This window comes from Rhyacophila brunnea, unplaced genomic scaffold (genome assembly GCF_057557595.1).
Source record: "Rhyacophila brunnea isolate RB1 unplaced genomic scaffold, BYU_Rbru_1.0 scaffold_2, whole genome shotgun sequence".
NCBI classification, from domain to species: Eukaryota; Metazoa; Arthropoda; class Insecta; order Trichoptera; family Rhyacophilidae; genus Rhyacophila; species Rhyacophila brunnea.
In genome coordinates this window covers 15,040,794-15,054,860 of record NW_028232859.1, presented here as the reverse complement: position 1 = coordinate 15,054,860, position 14,067 = coordinate 15,040,794, and the positions used below count along the sequence as shown (strand labels likewise).

The following is a 14,067-nucleotide window of genomic DNA, read 5'->3' as shown; positions in this document are numbered from 1 at the left end:
AACACCCTAAATGTGTTTTTCCACGGTAAGTTTGACAACTAAAATATTACATCTAGATTTGGTGTGATTTTTTCCGTTTATATTTTTTAGAGGGTGTATATATCTATTCTTGGTGTGTTTTTCCACGTAATTATTATTTTTTTCATAAAAAAAAGTACCACGTAACTTGAGATGGTGTTTTTTTCCATGCTAATTCTGAACGATAATCTTAAATATCTCGACTTAGAGTGATTTTTGTTTTGAATTTTACGAGGAATGACATACTATGTGCTCTTAGTGTTTTTTTCTCGATGATATTTGATTAAACCAAAAATATTTATAGATATTCTGATGGAATATGAGGAGATTTTTTATTTTAACAATATTTTATCGCAATAAACTGTATTTTAACCATTCAGTCAGTTTCAGGTAATTGTTTTACAGAACATACTATTATAGTAAGATAATTGCGAAAGGTACAAAATGAATATTTCACTCAACATAATAATGATTGATAGTATATATTTAAAAAAATGATAGGATAGTTAGTTACCTATATATTTTACGTAAATTACGTTTGCATTGCAGCATTGTCAAGTAAATAGGTACCTACATGGAACGTTATGTAAATAAATCTTCTTTTATAGGTATTAAGTGTGAGAAAACTATCAACTAACATACAACTGTATTCTTAAAATTAGATTTAAAATATGTAAAAATATTACTTATAAGACTTATACTTCTATGCAGCTACTTATTTCTATCGCACCTCGCTTAGCTGTTTGTAGATGCTAAAGATAACAATAGTCATCCTTGCTAACAATATCATAAACAGTTAGATTGTAGATGGCATATTTTCTATTATAATGAAAGACTCATACTTCACTTAACGGAAATATATTATTAATATGTTCAATTACACTATTTGTTATTGCTTCATTGAGTGCATGAGGACGGTTGTTGTGCCTGCCTCGACTATCCAATAGCTATTCTGACTCTTCATTTTTTTAAAAAGCACTCACACCCACATATTTAAAATTGAAAGCGTTTGTAAAAACATAGTTTTTCACACTTTTATTATTTCGTCGTTGCATAGAAAATTATAAATAAGTGCCTTAGGACGTCTTGAAGCAGGTAGTTTTTGGGTTTTCTTTTGCACTGACTTGACATATTGTAAGGTGTCTCATGTCTCTCCATTGTCTCTCATGATTGTCAATCATCCAAAATGAATCAATACTAACTTGACGTTCGGATTCACTCATTTTTGAAGCGCATTTGAATAGACAAGAATTTTTACATGGTGCTTCCATGGTATTCAAATATTCTAATATTCATTCAAATATTCTTCACCTGAATATAATACTTTTTTGGCTTTCTTCCTTTTCCACAAGTCTTAAAAATTACAGCTCTCTTCTTTTTCTCAATTCAGGTGTGTCAATGGTGGAAATACTCTGTGCATATGCACTAGGTAAGGACAACGTCATGTCTGGTGATGTGATGTCTACAAGTGCATTTGTGTCTAAAGGTGGCAAAGTACTCAGACAGAAGTTTAATGTTATTATGCTCTGAAGTAGAGCCATATATTTCATTCTGTGTAAGATCTGCTGGAGATTTCGTAATTTATTCGATCAAATCATCAATCATTCCCAAATCCCCTCCAAATGTTTGTGTCATATTTGGCACACTGGAAGAACAGCTAAAACCCGATAATTTAGGATCACTAGAAGTATTATTGGAATTTGATTCGGAGTCTTCAGATGGGGTAGAATCAACCTGGTTATCATCGTAGACTATGCAATTTTCAAACAGACTTGCAATGATTCTTCTTGACTTTTTTCACTACCGTATTTAACAAAAAAGTATAGTAAAAAGTATTGTCAATACATATGCAAAAATAGGCAAGTATTACCTTACCTACTTATCACAAGTCATCATGGTATCAATACAAGAAGAAGAATTAATGTAGGTTGTAAATTAGAAACTAACGGTGCAAATATGTATTTATACAATGCTTACTAATGATAGGAAGACGTTATAGTTTATATTACGAAACACAGAATATTATAAACATTGAAAATTCTGTAGGAGCCAATAGTACCGACAGAATATTTACGGTTGAATCATTTATAATTATAACCTAAAAATGTGGTGTCTGAAGTAGGAGATTATTAAAGCTACATATTATTTACCTGTATTGTTTCCATCCTTTATTTTATTAGTCTCTTGAGCTAATTGTAATATTAGCCAAGATCTAGTTGGAGACATATTAACTAAATGGAATAGTGCATAACTTAAATCCATTTGAATTTAAATTCAAATTCCATCAAGTACCTACCATCGGTCGACAGTATCAATAATAATATTAAAATTAGTCACTTGTTCACAATAACAAAAATAATACAATTTTACTGTCACAAAAGCAATTTGCGATAATGAAAGTAGGTGCGATTCATTACAAAGGATAATGATTTTTCAATACAGTGTTGTTCTATGTTGATAAAGGCGAGATTTGAAGGTGAAAGTTGAATTAGTGTCATATTCCACGGTGAAATCATAGTTAAATAATACACTAAAATGATTTGTGTAGGGAGCGTGTATATTTTTTCCGAGTAATATCATACCAACTCGGCATAGTGTCATATTCAGTGTCACATAAAAATTAATAACAATAACTTGTGATACCAACTACAGGTGGATTATTATTCCATGTTATTTAAGATTTTATAAAAAATGTTATATAATCATAACTCTACTTACGAGTATTATTTTAAACAGTATTTTGGGTGTTTTTCGAGAAAAAAATCCAAAAAAAAATTGACTGGTGTGGTATTTTTTTCTATGCAACAATAGCTCAAAAAACATAAAACACACTATTTTGAATTGGTGTGTTATTCCATGAGGTAATCGATATGTAATATAGTTGAAAAGTCAATATTCCATGATTTATATTTTATATTATATTTTACACCTACCCGTGTGTTTTTTTAGCAAAAATTTATACGTTTTATCGTAATCATAATAATTCATAGTAATTCGTAATTTATTGGTAAAACTTGCAATCCTCTAAAATATAATAATATATATTTTTTCATTCCGTGTGGACGCATCTTTACTAAATATTTAGACTTTCAATAATGAGCTCGATTTATGACTTTGAAACAATTAGGGAGACACATGAGTAATAAATGACATAATCCAGAACACAAGTTCAAGTACATTTTTAGAAATATTACAACAAATTTCTTTTCGTTTTTTGGTTGTCTTTTTCGTATTCCCGCACATGATGTAAAAATCGCGGTGAATTCAACTTTACACGGTAAATACTCGGCGCACACTCAACTCGAATGAAATATATTTTGTATACCTACTGCGCAGCCGCGAAAAATACCGCGTAGATTTAAACTGATGCAATCGTACCGGCGAATCTCGATAGATCGAGGGGGTTCGAAAGATCGATGTTTATGAAATTAAAACAACATATTTTTGACAAAGTTATCGATATGGTGGTACGAACACGAATCAGAGCATTTTTCAATACAAAAATTAATACTATGCGTGAAGTATTTCCTACTTTACCGACATTTCAATTTTCGATATCAACAGTTGCGACATCCGCCCAGTATCAGAGCTTATGTAAAAAACAACATATGTCCCATCCGCGGCGATCGGGTTAACAGTAACATTGCGATATCTAGCAACTGGTAAGAAGTGAATCGTCATTGCATATTCAATATATTATTGTAATACGAGTGCAGTTGTGGGCCAAAATGAATTAATACCATTTGAAGCACATTTTTTTCTTCACAGACTGCATCAGAATTAATCGTATGTGCCGAGAACAAGCGATATTTTATTTTCGCACAAAATCCATAGTACACGGCACATCCGATTTATTTCTCACTGTCTATGATTTTTGACAGATCGCTACAGTACATTTATTTACGTAAGCGTTGGGCATACATTCACGATGTATGATAATAATTATTAATCCGTTGTTTTAGAAATACATATAACTATGCACTTCACTACCTGTCAAATTACGAATAATGTGTCAGGTACTTGACATAAAAGTAGACGGTGGCTGAACTTCGGTGATATGTCGCTGCAAGTGTCGACACACGCGAAATAAGTGGCTGGCACAAATATAATTACTGTTTACACTTAGTGAATATGGTGTCGTACATAAATATGACGATATAAGTGTCAAATGTAAACGTACCATTACAATATCTCACATGTTGCAACCATTTGTATTACAAGATATTATATGATAAAACTAAATTTTTCTCAGTTTGATATTCAGTGGACTTTACGATGTTTGATATTAGTCAACAAAAATTATAACACCTAGCCTGCGTCGTGTGGTCCGAATAGAACGATAATGGTATATATGCAAATTAATGCGACTTGCCAATTTGACTGTTAGGCCTACCGCGCATGGACAATTACATAACCGGCTGGTAGCATTCGGACAATCGTTGGTTTGCTCGCGCATGATCCAATTTATTACCGGCCAGTATGTTTGAGCGCTCATGGGGTGATATACATCGGAGGCAATGCGCACGCACTGAAGATATGCGTCCGCACCGAAAAATGGCGCGATATGATAAGAAACGTCAAAATGGATTTTGTAGAGCTTATATTATATTATAGAGGTTTTGTATAGATTATCAAACTGTTTTAAAACGTGAGTGTATATATTAATAATTTATAAAGAAAGAAACTGAAAAAATGGGACTGGTACGCGCATGCAAAGCCAATAGGTACGCTTCGATGAACTGTCAAATGTGGATCTCGTAACGGTTCAATGTATGCGTGTTCTCCATACGACCGCGTCACTTCTGCATACTTGTGTGAGTGCACTCTCGGCCAGCTATGACGTGTAATGCGCGGGCTCTCATTTAAAAGCATTGCCAATGGGGCCCCGGCCGGTTCGAATCGGTGTAAAATTTTGTGTCTGAACACAGATTTTTCAACTCGGCCGTTCGCTCGATCGTCCATGCGCGGGGGTTGCATTGCAATACGATGGTTACAACTCCTCGATTGTTGACCGTACGATAGTAAATCGTTCATGCGCGGTAGGCCTTACTGCAGTCCGAGTAGAGGTCATTTTTCCATGAGTTTCGTAAGTCAAAATAATGTTCGGCGACAGACTAAATTTTGGAAAAAAATAGACGTCCTTACTCGTTGAAACTCGGGCCTCTACTAATGTTAGAAATAAGAAATTAGAAAAATTGTATGGATTAATCGATCAAATGGTCTCTTTTTGTTAATTTTGCAAAATAATTATATTTCTAAATCGTCTGAAAAAAGGATACATACATGAACGTACGACGTGTTTTAGTAATATAGCGTCACTAATTATACCGAATTTAGAGGGTTTTATTTATTTTTTCATTGTTGATTATTATTTATAGTAATAAATGAATGTTATATTATAATAAAAATACATTTTTATTGTGCAGTATATATTATTTTGTGAGAAAAAATCATTCAAAATTGGCTAATTTATGCTCAAACTAAAATGGCTTTAAAATCTTTATTTTTCTGATATTAAAAAAAGTATGTGGATTAATCAATTAAATGTATTATTTTACACACTTCTTTTGTACAATCTATGGGCCGTATGTATAAGATTCCCAAATTCTTTATAAGCTATTTAACCGATTTTCCATCGAATAGCTTATAAGAATGTTGGTGACGTAAGCGATCTGACGTCACGCGCCATTCAAAATGGCTACCTCAGCTGTCACTTTCAAATGTCATTTTAATTTTGCAATCATTGCAACAAACGTTTGGTTGAGGCCCTTGTTCGTTTTGTAGATTCTGTAAAACATTTGCGAACTCTAAAAACAGTTCCTAGTCGTGCTGTTTACAAAATACGTATAATTTTGATCCCTAGTCTATAATCTAGATAGTAGGTAACTGATAAAATGCCTCGTTCCTATTTCGCTTGCAATATTTCTCATGGAGACATAAGATGGACTTACGTAAGATTACGATAAAATATATCCGCTAAACCACCGCAAAAATATGTACCTACTGCTGTATCTGGCATTAAAATATACAAGTGGAAGCATTCTGCGTTCTTCAAAATAGGTACCTACCTACCTAGTTAATTATTGTAAGATAGCTGTAATAAACAAGGCACAACTCTAAAATACACTGGAAACATCAATAGTGTCATACCGCGATTGGTATAAATGATAATATTATACAGAGATCTAAATCATTTGCATTTTCTGTCATTTGTCCCATTGAAGTGAAGTTAGTCATAATAATATTCAGTATTGCCACCAAATGTATTCAGTGTTGCCACCAAATGGAAAAGTTTACTGGCAATACAACCTTTCGTACAGTAGAATAATTTTAAAATACATGTGATAAAATAGCTGATAAATTATTTAAAGTTCATAATAATTATTCATGTATAATTATTAAATTTATATGGTACCGTTCGCACACTTTCAGACACATTTACAATTTCAAAATTTTGAATTATTTATCGGGGAATGAAATTTTATAATACGAACACCAGGACAAATGAGATCTGACATTCGTGACGTCACTTAACAGCTAATTACGTTTGTATTCATGCATACAAACGTGCAGTATATAGCCTATAAGGTTTTTGGGAATCTCATGCATACGACAGTAAACCTCCAAAACTATTATTAAGTTTTACAGGCATTGGGGAGTGAGAGTTGTTTTGGCCAATTTCGAAAACAGGACTATTTGTCATTTATTTAAAAAAGTAAAGCGATCCGTAAAATTTTGATGAAATAAATAGTTGCATTGGAATACTATTTATCAGATTTTAAATAAATAAAGAGTTTATTGTCTATCAATTCGTTTTATTTGTGCATGGAATATACATGTTTCCGAGAAGACAGGAAAAAACGGGTCCAATGGCCTTAAATATAAAATATATTATATAAAAAAGGGGCTTTTTATCACGAAACTTTCGAATTATGGCAAATTTCGAATTATCAGTGTTATTACTAACGAGGTTTTAGTGTAGTTGTGTTTCTTTCACACAGATTATCCTTAGTTACCGTACATCGACTATATGCAAAATCTTCAACATCCAAATATTGCTGTGCAGGAATTTTTTGATCATCGCCAGCTATGGGTAAACAACTCTTTTTGTATACACAACCTTAAGTCAAATAAGGCAGAATTTTATTGTTACCATGAAGGACTGACTACATATTATATCAATTTATACACTCGCAAATCACTGAACTGTATAGTTTTTCAGATTGTGGTTTGATTTTTTCTTACTTTGACTGACAAAAAGATTTCACGTTGTACCAATGTGGGTGGGGGGGGGGGTTACTCATTTCATCCCTATGATAGGGATTTCGGTACTGCAAAACGCTTAATCCGGCGTCAAGATAGGATCTATACTCCATTAGAAAGATCCAGTAAAACAAAAATTAAATGATTTAAAAAAACTTCAGCAGTATACTCCTGAGGAATATATCCTATATTTCACATGTTCATTTCGAAAAAAAACACAATTACAATAGATTTAGCCATTTAAAGTAGATACAATTTTATATCTATTTTGGAACTGAAATGCTCCATATATTATTATTCCACAGCCGTAAGAGTTTTTTCTAATGTTATGTAATTAAACAAAAAAAAATACAGTTCTTTACCACTAAAAAATTGACTTTCTGTCAATTATGGGGTTTTCGAAATGACCAGTTCAATTAATTATTTACCTTTCAAGAAAACGCGTACCCCACTAAGCCCAGCAGCCTGGTAATATACCAGAGATTCCTTTCCTTCCGACGCCTCATTAAGCTTGGGGTCGAAGTATTTCTGGAGTAGACTGGAGAGACGCCTGGTTTCGTCACAACGTGCATCGCAGAGTTTGACTGCCCCTCCCGATGCGTTCGGGAAAACCTTCAGTATAACAATAAAATTACAGCATATGAGAAGAAATAATTAATTTAATAAAACTGTTCACATGTTTTTTAATGTTTGTTTAACATGGATAAATTGAAAGTAGTAACAGAATTGTACGCCATTTTAATGGTTCTTATTATCTAGAAATGTAACTGACAAAATTACTTAAATGGATCGAATTAATAACCGGTAGTGGTAGTACACATATTGTTTTTCAATTTGTGTATGAGTCAGAGTATGGACCTAATAGGTTGAGCAAGTGGCTGACATCCATTTCTCGTAAAAATAAAATCTGTTAATACAAACCTCCACTCTGTGGAGACCCATATGATCCTATTAGGATCGGACATGGAATAATAAAATAATAATAAATAAAGTGGTTCGGAATCACGGAAATACAATATTATGTGAAGAGATCTTTACATCTCTAAATGCAACAAATTTGGCCTTTGTGGCGACCAGATCAGACGGCCCCGATGGCCATAACAGTTGGTTCACCATCTCAACAGCATCTCTTCCCTTTTGAAGCACATTTCAGACATTACCAGAGTATGTGGTTTGCATCCACAATTAACATAACCTAGGCCATAGGGTCAGGAGGTCATAAGGTCAGGGCGCTCAGGAGCGAACAAAATAATTTTCTTCTTTTCTTTATGAAGTAATTGTTTTTAGGTTAGAATCATTAGATGAGATTTAAAATGTGATACATACCCATTCCACTCTCCAGGAGAGGGTATTTCTGACTAAGCGGGTGGTGTTTGTTCGGCGTCTGGTAAAGTGCTCCAGCACTAGAAGTAACACGGTACCCCGTGAATATGCTGCACGCTTTAACCGAGACAGATGCTGCGAAAAGAATTATTTATGTTATAATCAAAAATGTTTACGGTCAAAACCTTATTTTATGGAAATAGAGGCATAAGCATGAAGGCTGACGATTAAATTAGCTGCGAGTCATTTCATATTGCATGTCGATTTGCAGCAGGCTTCAGAATTGTGATGAAATTTATTCACAGCTGAGATAAAAATGTCTTGCATTAATATTATGCGTATCTTTTATACACAACGTAACCATAGCAAGTGTCAACAACAGGCCACCATTTGCCTTTAATTTACTTGTTTCATTGCTGCCAACACGGAGAAATTTGCATTGATCCATTCGACTTATTCTGCTTCAACATAAATAATAAAATTTTATATGTAAAGCTGTGTCCAAATATGAGCCAATAGCCGCGTACTGACTAAGCGAGCAGCCACGCAATAAAAATTATACGTAAAATCCTCGCGGCGCAAATGCCCAGTCAGTCAGTACGCGACTCGCCCGAGGCAAACGCACGCGCCGCCTCGGCCGAGCGTTATCGATGCTGCATGCGGCAACCTCGCTTAACGTTGGTGCCCAACCATGAGAAATTCTCGTGTTTGAACGTGTACTTGGTGATGTTTTTGAAGTTATACTTCGTTTGGGGCGTTTGGTAGAGAGTGAAATTGAGAGCTGCGCGCTCACACTGGCTGCGGCCGTTACGGAAGTGCACGGCAGTATGAAGTTAGCTGCGAATCAGCCAGCTGTATACAAACGCAAGAGGGAACATGACAATAATCATATTAGCTCAGTTTAATTTACGCACATTTGAAGAAAACAGATGTGCACATGTTCATGGTTAAATTGTTCAACTATATCAACTATAATAACAATGGTGTGGGCCCATGATTTGTAACAAATAGATGTTTGTGCATGTATATTTATGTAGTTTAAAATTGAGTAATTTGTTTGCAGGAGGGAAGGTATATTGTAATATCAACAACATACTCTTCTCCTCTACACTTAATCCATATACGGTAAAGGTGCAGTAGGTACTGAATATCAATTTTGTGGTTAAGGTCTTTAAGGTGTTTGCCATATTTTTCATACTTACTACTTTTCTAATTTTGATTGAAATATTATAATAATTTATTTAAATATAGGTACTGCATTACACAAACCAATAATATGCTTAGAAAGTAATTATAAAAAGAATATCCATTTTTGGTGGATAAAAACACGTAAATATACATAGCCGTTTCCTAACTGAACTGTCAACTGAGACTAAACAGACAACTAAACTGATAGTCTAAATACACTGCCATTTCAAAACTGAACGAACAAAAACAGAAAACCTAGACCAAACAGACAACAGAACTGACGTCTAAAAGCACCTAAACGTTTGCTCTTAAAAGGCCTAGACGATAAAAACGATGTGGAGTGCTGTATCTCAACCACCTAATTTTATTTGGTGGCTGTACAATTTATCAGAGTGAAAAGAAAAGGCAGGTACAGACCTACAAACTTACCTTAACCCTTTTGGTGCTACGATGTTGTGCAAAATCCGGTCGAGGATTGCTACCAATAATTGCCAATAAATTAAAGTATTGTATTATTTTTAGACACCTTACCACTCTAATTGTTTCTGCGAAATCGGAATATTATGAAAACACTTTTCGTAATTAATTTATCATTTTGAATAGATCCAATAAATTAAAGTATTGTATTATTTTTATACACCTTACCACTCTAATTGATTCTGCGAAATCGGAATATTATGAAAACACGTTTCGTAATTAATTTATCATTTTGAATAGATAACGAGGCAAGTAATTGACATATCTCTTTCTCGTTCTATCATACAGGCAATCGCGAGAGCGAGCGAAATGCACGATCCGCGCACAGAGTTTTGATTTTTATCAGTTATTGGAAACAATCGGTTATCCCACACGAGTGATAATACAAAGTAGTGGAATTAGGAAACTAGCCGGCTGAAAAGAAAAATTTTGCATGGTGGCCTCGTTAAAAGATCGCGTACAATATCTTCATGGTGTTTGTTTATTGGAACATTTAAAATATGTATTGCAAATGATTTTATTTCATTATTTTTTTTTAAATGAAACTGTTTTTATATAGCACAAATCCCTACTTTAAACACCGAGTTGAGTAAAAGTCTTTCCCATTATTTCAAATGCATAAAAAACATTGTCCTTCCACCAAGAATTTCACTGTAAACAAATTTTTATATGGTAAACTGAAATTTGTATTTGGAATTGTTTTTATTGTAAAAAGGGTGATGCCATGAAAAAAAATACAATAGTTATAAGTTCTAAACCTACCCAGTCACAAAACATATATGAATCGGGTTATATTACACAACAATAAAACTAAATAGATAAAACAATGTTTCATACCACTGGTGCAGTAGTATGTTCCCAAATTAACTTAAGATTTCTGGCATCAAAAGCAAAATGACGATCGTTGTTAGCATTTCTGGCCATTATCAAAAACAACGATATATCGTTGCGTAGCATGCTAAGGGTTAAGAAAGGATGGGGGAGCCACAGTCGAATACCCTATCAAGACTCGCAACTGGACAGAACCTGACATTCGAATGACGTTTTCAAAATGGCGTCTATATGGTAGTTCGTACTTCCATTTTTGACCGTTCTTTAGATAAGTTGGCTCTATGTTACGACCGTACTCCCTGGATAAACGTCAGATTTTTATAGTCAATACTTGAAAGCATCTAAGCGAGATTTTTTGAGCATAGACAATCATCGAAAAAATCGCTATTATATGGCGAAAACGCTATTATAAGCGTAGACAATAAGTAAAAATATAAAAATAATTTACAATGTAAGTATAAAATTCAAACATTTTAAATTAACAAAATTCGCCGTTTTCAAAAATCAGTATAGCATAATAGAGTTCGCCAATGCATTTCATACAATTTAAATAATTATAAAGTAACCTAAAACATTCGCGCACACACCAAAGCGAATTATTCGCCAATCAAGCTCGTATTGGCTTACGGGAAAGAGAACGCGACGTTCAGATTTCGGAAGGGAATTAAGTTATTATCTTACAAAGTTCAATATGGAGCGCTGCGATTGTTTGACGTTTCGGTATCGAGCATTCAAAGAATATATCAATAATTTTATATTATCATTGATACAATTATTTGCTCTGACACTGCCATCTATTCGCATTTACCACGTCAAAATAACCCGAAAAAAGCACCCGCATCGATATGGAAGGTCCGGTCAAAAGAGTCTCAAAAAATAGCCAAATATATGACAAATTGATGGCTTTCATTGTATCTTTTGATCCCCTGCGTGAATAAATGTCACGTTTGTTCATTAACAACAGGTAAGTAGAGAGCATTACAGCGGCATAGGCTTTTTTTGAGACTCTTTTGACCGGACCTTCCGTACCGATGGCGGGTGCTTTTTTTGGGATATTTTGACGGGGTACTTGGTGAATATTCGCGTTGGTTTGTGCGAGCCTTAACCTTCACATAAAAACGCTCTAAATAGATAAGTAGGTATGCGAAAATAAGGAACATTTTTCAAAATAACGTTATAGAAAACAATATTTGATATATAAAATTGAGCCGTGTTAACTAAACGACATTGTTATAATTTCTTCAATGGCTTTTATTTACTCTTTGATTAGTGATTGTTCTTATAAGATTGTAATATTAATATCCATAATCAGTATTCCGTATTAACGCATTACCGAGAAAATTAAGATTAAAAAAATACGAGGTTAGTTTGGTATAATATTTAATATGAAAGATAACACGCTTCATGCATATTTATGATATGTATATTATGCCGAAAGGTAAGTTTTAAGTAGGAAAAGTGGCATTTTAATGAAAACCAGTGACGTTTAATTTCAATCAGTGTGAGCCGTTTTATCGAGGCTATTTGTCCGGGCCATTTGTTTGTGGAAGCGAAATAATAAATATCATAAACTGGAGCCTGTTTTATTTATTATACATTTAATTAAATGAATATAAATTAAATACGGAATACTGACTATGGATAAATATTATTATCTTGTAAAAACAATCACTAATCAAAGTGTAAATAAGAACAATTCAAGCCATTTTCACTCGTATTTCTTATTTTATTGATTAAATTTGAGTCGAAATTATCTGAAATAATAACAATATCGTTTAGTTATAAAACACGGAAAATTTTTATACAAAAAATATTGTTATCTATAACGTTATTTTGAAAAATGTTCCTTATTTTCGCATACTTAAGCCTCAATTACATTGAGCTTCTTTACGAGTTGTTTGTTGGCGAATTATTTATAATCTGCCTGTAAAATCGCCAATAAACAGCTCGTAAAGAAGCTCAATGTAATTGAGGCTTTACCTACCTTTTCAGAGCGTTTTTAGACGAAGGTTTAAGCACGAGTGTCTTTGTGTCAAAGATTACTTTATAATTATTAAAATTTTATGAAATGCATTGGCGAACTCTAATATACTATACTTACTGATTTTTGAAAACGGCGAATTTTATTAGGTAATTGAAAATGTTTGAATTATATTCGTTGTAAAAGATTTTTATATTTGTTCTTATTGTCTACGCTTATAATAGCGCCTAAGCCATATAATAGCAATTTTTCCGATGATTGTCTATGCTCAAAAAGTGACGCTTAGATGCTTTCAAGTATTGAATATAGAAATCTGACGTTTATCCAAGGAGTACGGTCGTAACATAGAGCCGATAAGTTTATAGGACTGTACAATCCCTTTACTCACCGGAGGCAAATGTTTATCTATGTGGGTATATTTCTTTTCGATGTTTCGGCGTTTACCATACAGAAATCTGGAACATTCTTCGAGAAGTTTGTAATCACTCCGCAGCTCGAAAGAAGAAAAGTTTTTTGAATAGATAAACTTGGTCCGATCCCTGACGCCATCGCAATCAATTTCTTTTTTGTGAATATTTACGCATGCTATGCTACATGTTTTAACCTCACATTTAGGGCACGTGTATTTGGCGTCGTTTGCGCCACAAACCTCGCAACAAGATAACCTGCAAAGGAAATGTAATATGAAGGTAATTTAAGACAGATAAGATCTAAAACATGTAGAGATTATAAATGATATTGGTATGTACCTCGAGACAATAATTCGCGGTGTCGAGATTTGAAGATCTGCATCCTTCATCGTTCAAGCTTTAACAGATTTGACGATGGTCACGTACTTGGAAAATGTTTTGAATTTTAATAACTATTATTTACTTTTGTGGTGGAAGCTGTCGGCATATCACCAATTCACAATGTAAACATTAACAGCATTAACACACAAAGCCAAGCCGCAGAAAAAGTTTACAAACTTCAAAGTCCATCAGTGT

General features: G+C 33.6%; 1 protein-coding gene across 1 annotated transcript in view; it reads right to left on the bottom strand.

Moving 5' to 3' along the window:
• The window catches only part of LOC147071915 (box C/D snoRNA protein 1), a 22,072-nt gene extending 8,005 nt beyond the window's left edge, over positions 1-14,067 (bottom strand). The window contains exons 1-4 of the mRNA XM_085947492.1: positions 13,831-14,067; positions 13,470-13,746; positions 8,608-8,739; positions 7,710-7,893 (exon numbers count right to left, since the gene is read on the bottom strand). Coding sequence (XP_085803618.1) covers positions 7,710-7,893; positions 8,608-8,739; positions 13,470-13,746; positions 13,831-13,880 — 643 coding nt within the window. The 5' untranslated portion in view covers positions 13,881-14,067. The remainder of the gene's footprint in view (positions 1-7,709; positions 7,894-8,607; positions 8,740-13,469; positions 13,747-13,830) is intronic.